Source organism: Ursus americanus, chromosome X, assembly GCF_024610735.1.
Source record: "Ursus americanus isolate L20-20 chromosome X, mUrsAme1.1.p, whole genome shotgun sequence".
Lineage (NCBI taxonomy): Eukaryota > Metazoa > Chordata > Mammalia > Carnivora > Ursidae > Ursus > Ursus americanus.
This window is the reverse complement of record NC_142164.1, coordinates 30459096-30477500: the sequence shown is the minus strand read 5'-3', so window position 1 is coordinate 30477500 and position 18405 is coordinate 30459096. Positions and strand designations below refer to the sequence as shown.

General features: G+C 38.2%; 1 protein-coding gene across 2 annotated transcripts in view; it reads left to right on the top strand.

The window, feature by feature from the left end:
• Positions 1–17304, top strand: part of WDR44 (WD repeat domain 44) — an 84731-nt gene extending 67427 nt beyond the window's left edge. The window contains exons 13-21 of one of the 2 annotated variants that reach the window (XM_087859925.1): positions 1203–1316; positions 4136–4258; positions 7811–8002; positions 8123–8224; positions 8445–8560; positions 9428–9555; positions 10182–10316; positions 14059–14183; positions 17286–17304. In XM_087859925.1, coding sequence (XP_087716051.1) covers positions 1203–1316; positions 4136–4258; positions 7811–8002; positions 8123–8224; positions 8445–8560; positions 9428–9555; positions 10182–10316; positions 14059–14153 — 1005 coding nt within the window. In that variant the 3' untranslated portion in view covers positions 14154–14183; positions 17286–17304. Of the gene's footprint in view, positions 1–1202; positions 1317–4135; positions 4259–7810; positions 8003–8122; positions 8225–8444; positions 8561–9427; positions 9556–10181; positions 10317–14058; positions 15152–17285 lie in introns of those variants that run through there. The other variant, XM_045804928.2, reaches the window with a different exon arrangement.
• The last annotated feature ends 1101 nt before the right edge of the window (positions 17305–18405 follow it).

Below are 18405 nucleotides of genomic sequence, written 5' to 3'. Positions count from 1 at the left end.
CTCCATCACCTTAGAATATCTGAACTTTTAAGCCACAAATGGAAGGCTCCTTGCGATCTGGTCTCAAAGTACCTTTTTGCCCTATCCCTGCCGTATCTCCGTATGCCTTCCCCCCCAGGCCCATCCTCGTCATCCCACCTATCCTTCCCTAAATATGCAAAGCTTCTTAGCTAACACCTCCGTGGTTTTGCTCATGCTACATCCTCTAAAACATTTGAGGAACAGTCTTTGGACTTATAGTTGTACTTCTGCTTTGGTTCTGCTGTTTACAGGTGGCTGTGTGAGCTTTAATATGTTATTTTGATCTCTTTGAGCCTCAGGTGTTTTTCTTAATTTCTTCATCTTCATAATGTAACTACCTACCTGACAGAGTTGTTAGGATTCATTCAAATAATGAATACAAAAGCATGTTGTAAACTAAATGCACAGCACACATGTATGGCATTATTTTCTACCTACCTCTGTCAGGATGCTTTTGACTTCAAATAACAGAAATCCAACTGAAAATGGCTTAAACAATGAGGAAGCAAGTCTGGAGGTAAGGCGGTTCCAGGGTTGGTTAATTCAGCAGCTCGGCAGAGTCATCAGGGACACAGGGTCCTGCCATCCTCCTGCTTTGCTCTTCTTTGTTCTTAGGTTTGTTCCCCTCATGGTCGTAAGATGGCAACTACAGTCTTAGGTGTCATAAAGACAGCGATGTTCAGAGGAAGGAAAGAAGAACATTCCTTTAGTATGCCCCTTTTTAAGAGTGAGGAAATCTTTCTGGAAGCCTCTCCCCTGTCTCCACTCCCCCTTCCCCCAATAAACATTCCGTCGTGTCTAACTGAAAAAAATTGTAGCACATGCCCATGCCTAAACCAATCATCACTGGGAAAGGGAATGAGCACATCTTGATTAGCTCAGACCAATCATGATTCGTCCCCTGGTGCTGGCTCCCACCTCTCCCTAAGGAACAAATGCTCAGAAAAGAACAAAGTAGTGGCTCTATTAGGGAGGGAAAGATTGTGATAGCAGTCTTCAGGGATGGTCCTGGTTTATTGGAACAAGGAGGTGAATGAGTGATAAGTAGATTCATCATGGAGTTTGGTTTTGGTAAATCAAGATTTTAGGCAGCCTACCAAATGATGAAAGAATGGATGGGGTGGGAAGAGTATGAAGCTTTTGGTTTTCTAGTTTTAACATTTGTCTTTATATCTAAATAGGTATGCAGCGGAGCTGATGAAGACCCTGATGATAAAAATGCACCATTTCGGCAGCGGCCATTTTGCAAATATAAAGGACACACCGCTGATCTCCTTGATCTTTCATGGTCTAAAGTAGGAAATTCTTACTTGAAGACTGTATTAACTCTACATAACTATGACTTTAGCATAAAAACAAATGTTTTGTTTTTCAAGTGTTTGAATGGTTATATATACTTCATGGGAGTTACCTACCAAGTAATCGGTTATAAGAGGAGAAACGTCAAGTTTGGCTAATAAAATGTTTATATTAACAGCTTCTGTCTGGATCTGTCTATATACTTGTGCTTTTTGCTTCTTTATAAAGTCATTTTGCAAAGTAACTATTCTTGCAAAATGGATATGTTTCACCTACAATGTTGAAGTCTGATCTATCTAATCAAGACTGCTTTGGCTAATATGCTGTATTTATTAAATCGTTAAGTTTAACAATATGTGACTCTTTGGTAAGTCATCACTTTGTGTGTTTTATTTCTGTTAGAACAAAATTATTTCAGAAATAGAGGGCCTGTTTTGCCACTGAACAAATATCTTAGCAGTTTTGCAAAAATTTAAAGAGATACTTTAAATTTTATTTAAGGCATTTAAAGCATAAAGCAGAGTTTGGAATTCCTGCATAATACCTTACACTTCCTTTGTGTTAACATTTTTCAGTAATCAGGATCTAAAATATATTTAGAATTTGAGGGGAAAGGTAATATTTAAAAGCCTTAAACTGAGAAAAGTCAACTGAGTTACCAATACTAGCAGGGATACCAGTGTTGCCCATATATTTTCACCATGTTAGAACCTCGTGTACCCCAAAGTTACTGCTGCTATATACAGGCCAGTCAGGCTTTTCCTGAGCTCCAGCTTTGAATCACTCCATTTATGAATTGCTGCTCCTGTCATACTTGTTTAGATATTCTGGATGCTTTTCATAACCTGTCATAATGTCTCTCTCTAACTTGGAAGAAGCTTGGACCTCACCTGGTCGTCTGGTTTCAAACTGAGCCCTAATTGTGTCTTTATACTCCTCCCGAATCCTGTGTGAAATCCGAGTTGTCAGAAGATAGAAATCTGCGGTTTCCTTAATCTGATAATCACACTCATCTGGGATAAGAAGTACTAAAAGCCCATAATTGGGAATATTGCACTCCTTTTACTTCCTTAAAGCAACCCATTATTTTCTTATGGGATGTAACGTTGACTGAAAGAAATGAGCTCTCCGTTGACCACTTATCAGTCAAGGTTCTCCAGAGTAACACAACCAAGAGGACAGACACACATAAGGAGACTTATTTTAAGGAATTGGATCACTCAGCTGTGGGTACAGGCAAGTCGGAATCTGTAGGGCAGGTTGGCAGGCTAGAAATTGAGCAGGAGTCACACTAGAGTCTTAGGGATTCAGAGGTAGAGTTTAGTGATGCATTAGTTGCATGTAACACCCAGTGCTCATGACATCAAGTGCCCTCCTTAATGCCCATCACTCAGTTACCCAATCCCCTACCCACCTTTCCACCAGCAACCCTCAGTTTGTTTCCTGTAGTTAAGACTCTCTGTTTCTCTGACTGACGTATTTTGCTTAGTGTAATGCCCTCTAGTTCCATCCACATCGTTGCAAATGGTAAGATTTCATTCTTTTTAATGGCCGAGTAATAGTCTTATCAAAGTTCTATTTTTAGTTGTATATTACACCATCTATTTAAAAAGAAGTTGGGGCACCTGGGTGGCTCAGTTAAACATTAGACTCTTGATTTCAGCTCAGGTCATGAACTCAGGGTCCCGGGATTGAGCCCTGTGTCAGCTGGGAGTCTGCTTGAGGATTCTTTCCCTCTTCCTCTGCTCCTCCCCTCACGTACACGGGCAGCACACACGTTCTGTCTCTCTACTTAATTAAATAAAAACAGGTGTATCACATAAAACATAACACTTTTACAACTAGCCCCAAATAGCATATATTTATCAGTGCAGTAACATATCCAAATCAATATTTGCACTTAGTATTTATCATCTCTGTACCTCAGCGTTCTCATTTGTAAAGAGGAATAACAATGTACCTGCCTCATAGTATAGTGTTAAGAACAATTTTTAGCACATTGCAAGTACTCAGTAAGTGTCATCATTGCTTTGATTTGCTTAGCACCTGTAGGCATACCAGAGAATACTAGGGTCTCATTTGTGTTTTCTCATTCAGTATAACTCATAGTTCTCCTTAAATAGATTATGCTGAAAAGTTAAAGAACTTCTGCCAGCTGGAAACTTCCAACAGACAGATGTTTGGTTCCTGGGTTATGGGCCATCACAGTGCCTAAAGCAGTTACACTACCCTCGTCTAGCTTTTGAAAATTCTGTGATCTATTTTGAGATGTTTGACGATTTCTCTTCTCTCATTTTCTTGCCTTGGGTGTGACAGGTGCATGATAACTTTTCATTTCCATGCTGCATTATAGGATAATCTTTTTGAAGGCATTTTAAGTGACAATTAGGGAATTCGTGTGAGTTAAAATTCACCAGTGTTGCCAATGTCAGAATAACTGAACTGAAGTGACAATCAAATGAATGGATGCCTTATGTTCATAGCCTAGTTTCAGTATATGGGGACTAGAAAAACTAAGGCACACCTTAGTCCTCTCTGGGTGCTTAGCAGATTTCTTTTGACATGGATCATAAGATTATTCTAATTTTAGAATAGGTATTATAAAAAAGTGTTAGAATCTAAGGAATGTGGTATGTAACTGGGAAAAAATGGGATCTTCCAAGTGAATTGGATAATCTTTTGTTCTTTCTGATGCTAGGTATGACAATAATAATAACAAAACTATTGAGATGCATAGAACTGAAAGTTTGCTTTTATTGTGCAAGTAGTGTGTTTTCATATGGTGATAAAATGATCAATGTCAATTTCTTGATAGAACTACTTCCTGCTTTCTTCTTCAATGGATAAAACGGTCAGGTTATGGCACATTTCCAGAAGAGAATGCCTTTGCTGTTTTCAACATATAGATTTTGTCACTGCCATAGCTTTCCATCCAAGAGTAAGTAGTTGTTTATATATTTTTTATTAGACCATAAGGAAGGTGAGGGAACCCGGTTTCTCTGGAAGGCCATTGGACTACAGGAAAAAAATTATTAATAGCCACGTAGTTAAGAGCAACTTAATTTAGTCTTTCTTCCTTCCTTCCTCCCTTCCTTTCTTTCTTTTTTTTTCTTTTTCTTTCGTTCTTCCTCCCTCCCTTCTTCCTTCCTTCCTTCCTTCCTTCCTTCCTTCCTTCCTTCCTTCCTTCCTTCCAAGTAGGCTCCACACCCAGCATGGAGCCCAGTGTGGGGCTTAAACTCACGACCCTGAGGTCAAGACCTGAGCTGAGATCAAGAGTTGGACTCTTAACTGACTGAGCCACCCAGGCGCCCCTCTTTTTTTTTTTTTTAAGGTTTATTTATTTATTTTGAGAGAGAGATACACGAGCACAAGGTCAGGGGAGGGGAAGAGGGAGAGAGAATCTCCAGCAGACTCCCCGCTGAGTGCAGAGCCCGACAATACGTGGCTCAATCTCACAACGCAGAGATTGTGACCTGAGCCGAAACCAAGAGTCGGATGCTCAACCAACTGAGCCACCCAGGTGCCCCTTAAGCATCTCTGACTCTTGATCTCAGCTCAGGTCTTGATCTCCAGGTCGCGAGTTTAAGCCCCACATTGGGCTACAAGCATGTAGCCTACTTAAAAAAAGAGAGAGAAAAGAAATATTCTGCTAATCTATATTAGAACTAGAAATGTTATAGTCTAACTATAAGAATGAAAAGCCATCCCAAATCTTTGATAAGATATGCAGGGTATAAATAAAATAACGTATCCTGTTAAAGATGAGAGAGATTGAAGATGGAGGAAGAAGAGGAGCCAGCAGGTGGATCAGTAAGACAGGGAAGCATATAGGCAAGAATAGTGGGAGGGGTGAGGTAGGAAGAGACAAAGAGGAAAAGGTTGAAAGAGGCAAAGACCAAAAATCATTAAAAGGTATACTGAATTCCTATTTAATGTCTGGAAATACTGTTTGTGGTTTTTTTGGTTGGGTGTTGTGGATGTTTTGTTGTGTTTTTGGTGAGCTCTGCACCCAGTATGGGGCTTGAACTCACAACCCCGAGATTGAGAGTCACATGCTCTACCGACTAAACCAGCCAGGTGCCCCTGGAAGTATTGTTAATCATGAAATCGATCTTAATTAATTTTCAATGTAGAAAATCCCTCAATATCTTTCCTCTGAAAGGGAAGTATTTCATATGATTTCAACCAAAGGAGGAAAATTCATCTTGGAATTGCTGACCTATCTTACGTTCTTGTAGGATAGAGCCACCAAATGAGTAGGGCTAAATTAATTTTTGATCTTTGCAACTATAAGCACAAGGAAAGTCCCGTGCTGGTGCTGCTCTGCTAGCTAGGTTGAAATAAGTAGAGGATTTGAGCTGACCTGACTTACCCTCCCCCATGTTGCTGTATAAATCCTATTTCTCTGTAATGTTTAACACCCATTGTTATGTTAATGCAACATTTTAGTTATATTCACATTTCTTCTTCTTTTTCCCCAGATTAAGAAAGAATGACTTTTTTTTTTTCCCCCTCAGTATAATTTCCCTTCCTAGGCAGGCTTATAATATAGACTCTTAGAAGACTGTGGTTAAGAACTTTGGCAAATTAAAAATACTTAATCTATGCTGATACCTTATCAATTTTGACCATCAAGCTTTTTGAGGCTTCTTTCTGAATAACACCCCCATCCTGTCAGCCAAGGATGCAGCAAAAGAATGGCTTTACTCCTGTCAGCAACTGTGAGCAAAATCCTTCCCTCACCTCTATTTTAACTACAGTGTGTCAGGGTGGAAAGAGAAAGGTATTAGGTTGTGATCTATGTAGTACTTTATTATTAAGGTTCCTGTTTCATCAGTAGTTTTTCTATACTTATATTTGTTTTTATTTTGGAAACTGAAAAGCCCTAATTCTAGAATTCTGTAGATCTGAGGGATTTTTAAGAGGGGCTAGGATAGGATGGTGTGGTGTTAACATTTTCTTAGGAACCATGACTCTATTAAATAATGTTATCTGGAAGGAAGGAAGCAGAATTACAAAATAAATAGCAAAGTGAAGATAATACATGCACACACACATACACACATGTATGCATGTATGTAAATAAAATTCTAAATTGTAAGACCAACATGAAGTATTTTTACTTGTTCTGCTCTTCTACTGGTAGTCATTAAGTAGAGCCTACTATACCATAATCATAAAAATGTCCTTTCTGCGTAGGTTGTCCTTGACAGGCTTCAGAGGTGAGTAAGAATGAGTCTTAAGCAGAGAAGGGAATACTTCTTGTTTTGGCATCCCAGTTATTTTACTCTTAATTCTTATGTTATCAAAAATTAGACCAGCTTAGGTGATCATTTTTGCAACATATACAAATACTGAATCCTTATGTTATACACCTGAAACTAATATAACATTGTCTGTCAATGATATCTCAATAAAAAAAAATTAGACCAGCTTTGTGGTAGGCCTGGTTTAGTGTATAGCAGGGTTTCTCATTCTTGGCACTGTTGACATTTTGAGCTGGATAATTCTTTGTTGTAAAGGGAATAAAGTCTGTCCTGTGCATTGCAGAATGTTTAACAGGGTTCCTGTCCTCTACCCACTAGATGCCAGTAACATCCCACTCCCAGTTGTGACAGTCAAAAATGTCTCCAGACATTGCTAGGTGTCCCCTGTGGGGCCAACTTGCCCCCCTGTTGAAAACCCCTGCTTTGGGATTGAGAATTTGAATACTGAAGCGATTTCCTACTGACGTGGTATCAAAATTCCCACAAAATAACTGGACCTGTGGGCTAACTGGCATTAGTCTTTTATGCAAGTATTACGTGGATCCCAGAGGAAGATACAGACAAATCTATCATTACAGGATAGTTTTTCCCAAAGCATGTTCCTTGAAGGTGCTAGCCCTGCTAGGTGTTCCTCCCAACTCCCTCCCAACCACAATACCCACCCAACCCCCAAAAAAAGGTCCCTGGTTATATAAGTTGGAAAATGCTACCTACTTTATTCCTCTTTTGGAGATTGAGAGTGCATGTTAACTGAGAATCCTCTTTAACTTTCTGTCACCCAGAATCTCTCAAACTTATTTGAACCATTCTCCTACACTCCCATTCTCCAACACATTATCCATTAACGTCCATACCTTGGGAAAAGCAGTTTAAGGATATGATAAAGTAATTAGAAAGTCATTTTTCCAAAGTGAATACTGAAGCTTCTAATTGTTATTTTTAGTGAATAAAATAATGCTTGCTTGGGGGCGCCTGGCTGGCTCAGTCGGTAGAGCATGTGACTCTTGATCTCCTTGGGGTTGTGAGTTCAGGCCCCACATTGGGTATAGAGATTACTTAAAAATAGAATCTTAAAAAAAATAATGCTTGAAGAATAATATTTTATAAATGGGATCTACATATGTTAAAAATTATTTCTGATAGGTTTTATAAAAGTTTTGATTTGCTAATGAATTTTTCTTGATCTGGTTAAATAAGAGTTTTGTCTTTTGCAACATTTTTAGGATGACAGGTATTTTCTAAGTGGGTCATTGGATGGAAAGCTCCGCCTTTGGAACATACCTGACAAAAAAGTCGCTTTGTGGAATGAAGTAGATGGTCAAACAAAATTGATCACAGCTGCAAATTTCTGTCAGAATGGCAAATTTGCAGTGATTGGGACATATGATGGCAGGTGTATTTTCTATGATACAGAGGTAAATGATTATCTTGTGTAAATTCCATAATGGAATTTACTCTGCCTTCTCCAAGTTGGATCAGCTGATCTTTGAGGTTCCTTCTAATTCTCATATTTTGAATTTGTGATTTATTTTTAGCATTTGAAATACCACACACAAATACATGTCCGATCTACCAGAGGACGCAACAAAGTTGGAAGAAAAATTACTGGCATTGAACCTTTACCCGGGGAAAATAAGGTACAAAGTATTCAAAACCATCTCTCTTCACACTATATGTAGACTCCTGAAAATTCTTACTGTCTTGGCTTAAGAATATATTTTCTGTCATGTGGAATACAGCCTTTTCTAGTTTTGAGGTATATTCTCTCTGTATATGTGTATGTAATACCCTTTTTGGTTATACCTTAACTTAGATTAAAAGATGGTATTTTCAACTTTTCCTTTGATTTGTTTTTAGATACTGGTAACCTCGAATGACTCCAGAATCAGACTATATGATCTTAGAGATTTGTCACTGTCCATGAAGTATAAGGGTTATGTCAACAGTAGCAGCCAGATCAAAGCAAGTTTCAGGTAAATTGGCAATGAGAAATTCCCAAAAGAGATCAGAATATTTCTCCTCTACTCCCATATTTTCTTTGATCTATGCCTTATGTTTAGAGGGTGTTTTTAGTTTCTTTGCGCTTTTATAACTGATCGCTCATGTTATCACCATGCAGTACTTACCTTGTCCACCTGTTTAGTAGACAGAGTTGGAATTGTCCCTGTTCTGCGGACAAAGAAACCAAGACTCAGAAAATGAAGTAATTTGTCTAAAGTCACTGGTAGTTGCAGAGCTGGGATTAGAAGACTCACTCCCGGCTCCAGAATTTGTGCTTTTGTACTTTTATGTCAGCTTTCTAGGAGGAAGCTTACCTGCCACCCACCCATGGTCTTTATCCTTTCAGATACTGAAGCTAATAAAGCATTTTAACACCCTAAAGTACAGTATCCTGTATATACACCTTTACATAACATTATTATTTGAATTCTTAATTTGGGGTGCGGAGGCTCTCTTGAAATAACTGCCTCTTCTTCCTTATAGCCCTCTTTCATTCAGCCCTTTTCTTAACGGTTCTCCTTTCTTCTTGAATTACCCAGTAATTACCGAGAAATTTAATTGGTGAAGTGCTCTGCTTCTCTCTTTCATCTCTTAAGTAGGCGTTTCCCCCAGTGTGAGTTAACTAGCAGCATCTAGAGCTTTAATGAAAATCCTTGTGCCTCTGGGCTCCATGTCAGACCTGCATGTTCAGGACCTCTGGAGTGAGACTAGGAGTCTATATGTCAACAAGCTCTCTTGGGTGTTTGCTTAGGTATTTTAAAGTAGAAAGCGCGGATAGAGGGAAACCTGAAAAAAAATCCCAAAACTTTTTTTTTTCTTTTTTTCTTTCCCAAATTTAGCCATGATTTTAGTTACCTTGTTAGTGGCTCAGAAGATAAGTATGTTTATATTTGGAGTACTTACCATGACCTCAGCAAGTTTACTTCAGTCAGGAGGGACCGTAATGATTTTTGGGAAGGTATTAAAGGTAAGTAAATGCCCACTTCTGTGTGTCTTCTAAGTGAATACAGTTAATGTGGAGATGTATTACAAGTAAATTTGTATAGGCATTATTTCAGAGAGACAGTTTGGCAGTTATAACTGCTTTTGCTTTGTATTTGGCTTTGTTTGATTTTTCTATACCAAGGAAGAACTTGTACTTGTCTTAAGTTTGGGAAGTCATGGAATTTTAGCACTTGCACAGGCATACCTCGTATTAATTAAGGTGCATACATTGTTTTTGTAGACCTAGTTCTGTTGCACATGAATTGACTGCAGCACAGTATAGACATAATTTTTATATATGTACTGGGGAACAGAAAAATGCATTTGACTTGCTTTATTGCAATATTCACTTTTTTACAATGATCTGGAACAAAGCTTACAATATCTCTGAGGTATGCCTGTATGTGGTATTTTTTTAGCATATATTTTTGGATTTTAAATAGTTCTTAATTACTTACGTGTTAATTTTAAAAGATATTGGCTTATAACACACACTATTGTAAAAAAAACAAAACCATACACTGTTATATTTTTTTCATGTGATACTTTCTGTCCTAATGTTTAGAATCAAATTTATTAGTTATCCTGAAGTAAATTTTTTTTCCCCAGCACATAATGCAGTTGTTACATCAGCCATCTTTGCTCCAAACCCAAGTTTGATGTTGTCTTTGGATGTGCAATCTGAAAAATCAGAAGGGAATGAAAAAGGTGAAGATGCTGAAGTTTTGGATCCCATGCCCTCTGGTAAGTACTCATATTTTATTTTTCTAGTCAGCACTTAGAGCTTCATTGACCTGCGTTGGATATGAGGTTTTCATGTACATGAAGAGTATTTCTTGTTCACAACTTAATTGTTGTGAGTATCCCTTTCTAAACATTTCAGTAACCTATTTCTGGCAAGTTTTACTTCATTTAAATTTATCTTGAATTAAAAATGAAAATTTTGAAAGTTCATTTTTTTTTTCAAAGATTTTATTTATTTGAGAGAGAGCACATGCTGCGGGGGGGCGGGGGGAGCAGGGAGAGGCAGAGGGAGACACAGACTCCCTGCTGAGCAGGGAGCCTGATGCGTGCTCGATCCCAGGACCCTGGGATCATGACCCAGGCTGAAGGCAGATGCTTCACCGACTGAGCCACCCAGGTGCCCCCATTATTATTATTATTATTTTTAAAAGATTTTATTTATTTGAGAGAGAGAGAGAGAGAGAAAGTAAGAGAGAGAGAGATCATGAACAGGGGGAAGGGTAGAGGGAGAAGCAGACTCCCTGCTGAGCAGGGAGCCCACTGCAGGACTCCATCCCATCATGACCTAAGCTGAAGGCAGATGCTTAACCGACTGAGCCACCCAGGCTCCCCAAAAGTTCATTATTTTTTTAATGGGCAGTTGTTCCCCTTGGAGAAATGCAAACAAGAAATACAAATACAAAATTTCTTTATTATCTGTCTCTTCTAGTAGACTGTCATTCTGAGGACAGAGTCTTACAGTGTCCTATATATTGTTGTAATGCCAGTGCTTGCCTGCATATAGTTGGTCCTAATAAGCATGTGTTGAACAAATGAATTAAACCAAATGGAAGTAGTGTCCTTTTCTACTTGCCACAAACTTGTAGCTTTGTAACTTCTCAGGTAACTGTTTACAAGCCTGGGATTTCTTGTGATTTGCAGCATATGCTTAGAGAAATGAGGATTAATTCCAGTTATAGAAAATGTTCAGATTAGGAAGTAAAAAGAAATCACCAAAAATAGTATTGAGTGCCAATTATATAAAAATGGTTCCTGTTAGGGGTGTCTGGGTGGCTCAGTCAGTTGAGCGTCTGACTCTTGATTTTGGCTCAGGTCATGATCTCAGGGTCATGAGATCAGCACAGAGTCTGCTGGATATCCTCTCACCCAGCTCTCACATGTGTGCGCTCTCTCTCCCCCCACCACCTCTCAAAAGAAAAAGAAGGTCCCTATTAGCCCTTAAAGAGTATGGTGAGACCATATAAATTTGGACTAGTTATTAATGAAAACAAATCTATTGTTAAAATGAATTGCAGGGGCGCCTGGCGGGCTCACTTAAGCCGCTACCTTCAGCTCAGGTCCTGATCCCAGGGTCTTGGGATCGAGCCCCACATCGGGCTCCCTGCTCAGTGAGGAGCCTGCTTCTCCCTCTCCCACCGCCTGCTGCTTCCCCTACTTGTGCTCTCTGTCAAATAAATAAAATCTTTAAAAAAAATAAAATGAATTGCGGGATAGTTTATTGAATGTTCTTTTTCACTCTAGAGACAGCAGCTAGACTTTTTACACAGTTTTAAAACCACAACAAAAGATACAGTGTACAAACGGGCCTTTTAAAAGTATTTGAATACTTCAAAGTTCACGAGTATTTTTATTTCATTTAATCTCAAGTAATTTCCCTTGCAGTAGTATTTACACTGTGCATTACACTAAATACACTATTTCTTCTGTCTGTGATAGCAAAGATGAACTTCAGTCTAGCACTTCCTTCAGTTACAAGATTTAAAAATAAACCAAGTCAGCATTATTAAACCTCTACTAAATGCTTGTTTGGAAATATTTCTTTTTCTTTTTTCTTTTTTTCTCAGAATCAGATCCAGTGTTCTCTTTTAACTTAAGTCATTTGGGTTTTTTTTTTCTCCCAGTGATATCTTTTTATACTCTGTACATCTCCCCTAACCATTTCACTGAAAATTCTGGCCCTTTTTTTTTTAAGTATTTTTTCTTTTTAGAGAGAGTGCGAACTGGGGGGAGGGGCAGAGGGAGAGAGAGAATCCCAAGGAGACTCCACGCCGAGCACAGAGCCCCAACACAGGGCTCAGTCTCACAACCCTGAGATCATGACCTGAGCTGAAATCGAGAGTTGGACGCTTAACCAATTGAGCCACCCAGGTGCCTCTGAAAATTCTAATTTTTAAAACAACTTGAGGAAAGATGAAAAAGTACTTCTTAAAAATTTTTTTCAAAACTGCATCATATTAGGGGCGCCTGGGTGGTGCAGTCGTTAAGCGTCTGCCTTCGGCTCAGGGCGTGATCCCGGTGCTCTGGGATCGAGTCCCACATTGGGCTCCTCCGCTGGGAGCCTGCTTCTTCCTCTCCCACTCCCCCTGCTTGTGTTCCCTCTCTCGCTGGCTATCTCTCTGTCAAATAAATAAATAAAATCTTTAAAAAAAAACCTGCACCATATTAACAAGGCTCAATTGACTCACTGGGTTCTTTTTAAAAAGGCACAACTTTTAATAGATTATACTCAGATTTGTGTTTGCTGTTTTGTACCTATCGAGGTAAAATGTAAAAAGAAAACTCTGAGAACTGTGGTATGAGATCATAAAATCTATCTGATTGCCCTCTCTATTTCTGACGTAGTTGGCAATTTATGCTTCAGTTTTCCTCATGTGTGAAAGAGTGATAATCCCTAGTTTCTAAGGTTGTGATAGGAATTAAAGAGAATATATGAAGTGTCTGCTGCGTAGGGGACGCCTTCATTATCGTCGTGTCTCATAAAGCGTTTGTCTGTACAGGATGAATTATGTTCTTCTCTGGCCTTTCTCATTATCTCCTGTCTCAGGTCCTTTGCTGCCTACTGCTACACAGCACAAGGTTGAGATAGGCCAGAGGGTGGAAGCAATGTTCACAGGCTTAGGATATGTTTTCAACAAATCTAAATGAAGCCATTTTGTCCTAACTCATTCTGTACCCAAGTTTCCAGTTTAAGTTTGGATTATTTTCTTCCTTACTAATCAGTCGTTCATAAACCTACCATTTTTGCCTCTGCATAATAGAGTTATGAATTTTGTTTGTTAAATGCTTTTTTAAATATAAGAGGTAGGCATTTCGCCATTCAGCATAGCTACATAGTTCTTCAGTACAAACCATAGAGGCAAAGAGTTGCTGTCAGCATTCACAGAGCCATCATGTGTACTTCATTTCATGGCAATTTCAGTGTGTCTGCTGGACAGTGAACCTTACTGTCAACCCCATTAGAGACCCCTGATAGCAACACACTTGGCCCAGCTGATCCCATTCTGCCAGCATGCTAGTCCTGGGGCTCAATAACGTGCTAGCCTCTTGCCATGAAGTGAAGCATTGGGCAGATTAGAGGCCTAGGCTGCTTGGGTGTAAATCCAGGCATCCAGGCCCCAAGGGACTGTAATCTCCTCAAGCCAGGGAAAGACTGGGTAAGACCCAGTAAGTGCAATTGAGCCTCAGAGAGGAGGAGAGTACAGGAGAATGAAAGGATTACAGGAGCAAGCTGGAAAAAAGAGACTGAGGGGCACCTGGCTGGCTCAATTAGAGGAACATGCAACTCTTGATCTTGGAGTTGTGAGTTTGAGCCCACTTTTGGTGTAAAGATTACCTAAAAAACCAAAAATCTTGGGGGAAAAATAGACTGAAAATGTGGGGAAAAGGTGTGGGGTCATGGACATGTGACACTTATAACAGCAGGCTTTATATTAAACTAAAAACTTTCTTTTATGCTTTTAAGGTATTATGAAGACAGATAATACAGAAGTTCTTCTTTCTGCTGACTTCACTGGAGCAATCAAAGTGTTTATTAACAAAAGGAAAAATGTATCTTAATTTGAAATGACATTTAAAATAAACATATCAGTAAGTTTCTATATGTATCAACTGAAAAAAGTATATTATAGTGTTTCAAGCTAACATCCTTTTTTTTGGTGTTTAATTTTTATTGGAAGTTGTTCAAATATAATATATTTTTTGAGCGGCAGTGTTAATGATCTATAAACTCTGGACTGATAGACTAGACAGAAATGTGGCTAGAATAACATTGCCAAACATTAGGCTTTATGTTTTGTTATATTTGTGTTTTTGTTATATAATTGTGAACATGCACAGGTTTCTGCATGAAAATATATTAATATATTAATCCCATGTGTGTGCCTTTTGGTTACATGCACTAAATCTAACAGAGTTAAATTATTTCAGTGGCCCTTTTGGCCTCTTACGGGGAGGGGGGAGTCTTATTTCTAGCTTAAACATGTTCTTTTGCACAAAACTTCATTTTTCAGAAAAGTGGTAGTGGCTGAGTTACTGTTTTGAAAATGTTATACAGGTTTTCAGTAGGTCAACAACCATGTGTAAATGGTTTTTATAAATTTCTCAATTTGGGGACAAGATTTTTTTTTTTGTGGTCTAAATTGTGGACTTAAGATTCTTTTCTTTGTATGTATATATTTAATTTTTCTTTCTTCTTTTTCTTTTTCTTCTTTTTTTTTGCCACACTGGAGCACAATGTTTCTATGTAAAGAATTCTTTTCATTCTTTATCCATGAGCACCAGGCTTTGCTCACTTAAAAAAATTAAGCCACATTAAGGAGTGAGTCTTCTTTTTTACAATAATGTAAAAATGAACTGTTTACATTTTTTTAAAGCATTGTAGTTTTAAAAATTAAGCTGTTTTGTTTTGTGTTGTTGAATTTGAAAGCCTTTGTAAATATTGATATAATGTACCAATGAAATAACATCTGGGGCAATGGAACCCTGATCATGTTGTTGATGGTTAGCATATGTTTCTGAAAATTAAATATGTATTATTAAAAGTTGGTCGCCAAACACTTATGTATGTGGCTTTATTTTCAAAATGACTTTGGTAAACTGAGGAATGTAAGAAAAACAAAGTCTTATTTTATACCTTGATTTTTAGCAGGCAGAAGACCTGAGGGCTTTAGAGGGGAGGAGGATGGGGGATTGGGATAGGCCGGTGATGGGTAGTAAGGAGGGCACATATTGCATGGTACGCTGGGTGTTATACGTTATACGCAAGTAATGAATCATGGAACATTACATCAAAAACTAGGGATGTACTGTATGGTGACTAACATAATAAAAAATTATTATAAAAAATAGTAAAAATTGGTTATGAAAGATAAAAAAAAAAAAAGACGACCAGATTTTGGACCCCTAAGTTATAATGCATTAGCCATACCTTTACAAAATGCATACCTTTACGAAAAAATTTTTTTCTAATTCTTAGAGTTCATGTAAATGCTTATGTGTTCTTTACTGCATTTGTTTTCAATATCTGAGTGAGAAGCTGGGAAGCCATGATCATATCCTTATTAATCAGCATGGTCTTGGAGTGTTCTGGATATTCTAGTTCATTACATATTGTTTGCCTTGGTTTCACCCCTCTGCTGCTTTCCTCCTCTTGCGAGTGCTGTGCTGTCTCCCCTCTCTGCCCGCCCTTCTGTACTCTACCTGACACATGGAGTTGTTATCCATTGGCTCTGTAACCAGTCCCTTTCTTTAGTCTCAAGATATGGCTGCCAAGTGGATTGATCTCGTGTTTTGGAGAATTTGATGTCTTTAGCTCTTTGAGGCAGCTTGGTTTTCACTGATTTCTGCCTGAAGACTTTAGTCTGCTGTGGTGCTAATCATCTCAATTGTAGATAATTGGGGCATTGCCATATGAATATTTCCTGATAGGGTTTATGCAGTTTCTGGAACAAAAAGGCAAAAAATAGTTGGGATGCAAGTTTGAGAGAATAATACTAACATTTCTAAGTTTAGTTTTTAAAATGTTTGCTAGCACCATATAAATACACTGCAGATTTACAAGTCAGAAACTGAATTTGAAAACATAGAATCAAGATGTATACTAAGAAAAACTGATTCATATTTCTCCCTAAAATGAGTATTAGAAACTCACTATAATAAGTGGTGTGGAGGAAAGACCACAGATTATAGAATGAGATAAACTTAGATTTGGCTCCCTCTGTTAGTACATTCCTTGGATAAGTTATTTATCCTATATTAATTTCCTTTTCCTTATTTATGAGAACACCTAACTGAAATTACAAAGATTTACTGAGAAATCATGTATGTATAAAGTTTGGTGCCTAGCAAGTAGGTGTTCTCAACAAGTGTACATTTCTCACTGCCTTTCCCAAATCCCTGGGTGCCCTCTTCCCCTGTAAAAAAGTATATGGAAGTGCTTTCTAAAAATTTGAGATTTCAGGGGTGAATAGCCTAAAAGGATTGACATAAGGCACCAACATTTTTTTTTTGCCATCTACCATCACCTCTTCAGAAAAGAGAACATTTTAATTAAAAAAAGTTAAGTACAATCTTACCACCTTAGAGCAGTGAACAATCTATTAAAGTGAATAAACCTAGCTGTGGGGGGGGAAAAGTAACCATATTCTCTTATTTTCCCAATTTCTCCTTCTACGAAAATTTCATCATGAACCTGGTATGGCACTAGATGAACAAGTTTAAAACATTGTATTAACAGCTCTTTGAAAAGTCATTTTGAACTTTTTTTCTCTCTCTCTCTCTCATTTACCTTAATTGGAATTAAAATATTAATGACTCAACATAATTTAGCATGCCACTTTCTCTGATCTTCAAATGGTATAGGTGGGCAGTGACTTTATTCTTTGAAATATATGTTTAACAATGTATTATCCCTCAAATCCTGATTTCAGTTGTGTAATTTTGAGAATCAGAGGCCAGATATCCCCACTCGTGAAAAAAATCATCAGAATATTTTTTTAAGCATTTCAGTTATTTTTAATTAAAGAAAAACTGCCTTTTCCAAGGGTTAGAATATTTTTAAATAACCTCAATTACTATGGGGATTCAAGGTAAAGACATTTGGGATTTAATGTTTCCCCATAACTTTTTAAAAGAAAAACATTCCCAATTTTACTGGTTTCTAGCTCTCTGACTTCCTTATTCATTAAGCAGATGTTTACTGAACACCTACTATATACAGAGCGCTGCTGGGACTAGAGAAGAATAAGGCAACATTCCTGTGCCAGAAGAGCTCACAATCTGGCGGAGAAGATGCCCACAGAAACAAGTAAGAGGCTTGGAACTGTCTTGTGGCTGTGGCCCTAGAAATGCCCCTTCTCACCCTAACCCCTGTCTGTTCTACCCTCCTAGTAATTCGTGGCAGCCACTTGATCTCAGGCCAATCTTTGTTCATCTAATATTACCAGCAGCAAGGATAATATGGGTAACAGAGTTTATAAGTAAGCGGGAGGTAAGGCAGAGAAAATGGAGTAGCCTCCATGGCAATATTTTCCCTGGTCTCTGGTCCTCTCCTCCCAGCCTGAAATCTTTGTCTTATTTCCCCCCAAAATCTTAACTGTCTTCTGCTTTGAGCTAACTCCAGGTTAATAGACCCCTCCCCACACCTGCTCTCCTATTCCTTTCAGCTCTGAAGCTTTGCCTGTTTTGTTTTGTTCTGTTTTGTTCTCTAGATTTGAGTCATCTACGCTCCTGGGGATCCCAGGCTCCCCTTGTTAACCACAGCCATTTTTCTAGTATAGATTCATGCACATGAAATACATGTTGATGGCAGCAGGGTCGAAGGAGGTGGGAATGTAGACGTGAAGGGAAAGATCTATTGCAGAGTCCCAAACAAATCAAATACCATCATGTAAGTTAGCTAGGGTGGTCCAAGCAGATAGTTGGCTCATACCCTGCATCACATTTTTTTAAATAAAATTTTTATTTTGGAATAACTTTAGATTTACCAAAAAAGTTGCAAAGAAAATACAGAATTCAGAATTCCCATATACTCCTTTCTCAGTTTCCCCTAACATTAACATCTTAACATTAGCACTGTGCATTAGTCAAAACTGAGAAACCAACCCTGGTGCATTACTATTAAGTCCAGACTATTCAAACTGCACCAGTTTTCCCACTAGTGTCCTTTTTCAGTTCTAAGATCCAATACAGAATACCATATTGCATTTAGTCATATTATGCTTTTTTAATTTAAACAAACATTTTATTTTAGAACATTAAGGGTGGTGCCAGGGTGGTCAGTCGGGTAAGCGCCTGACTTGATTTTGGCTCA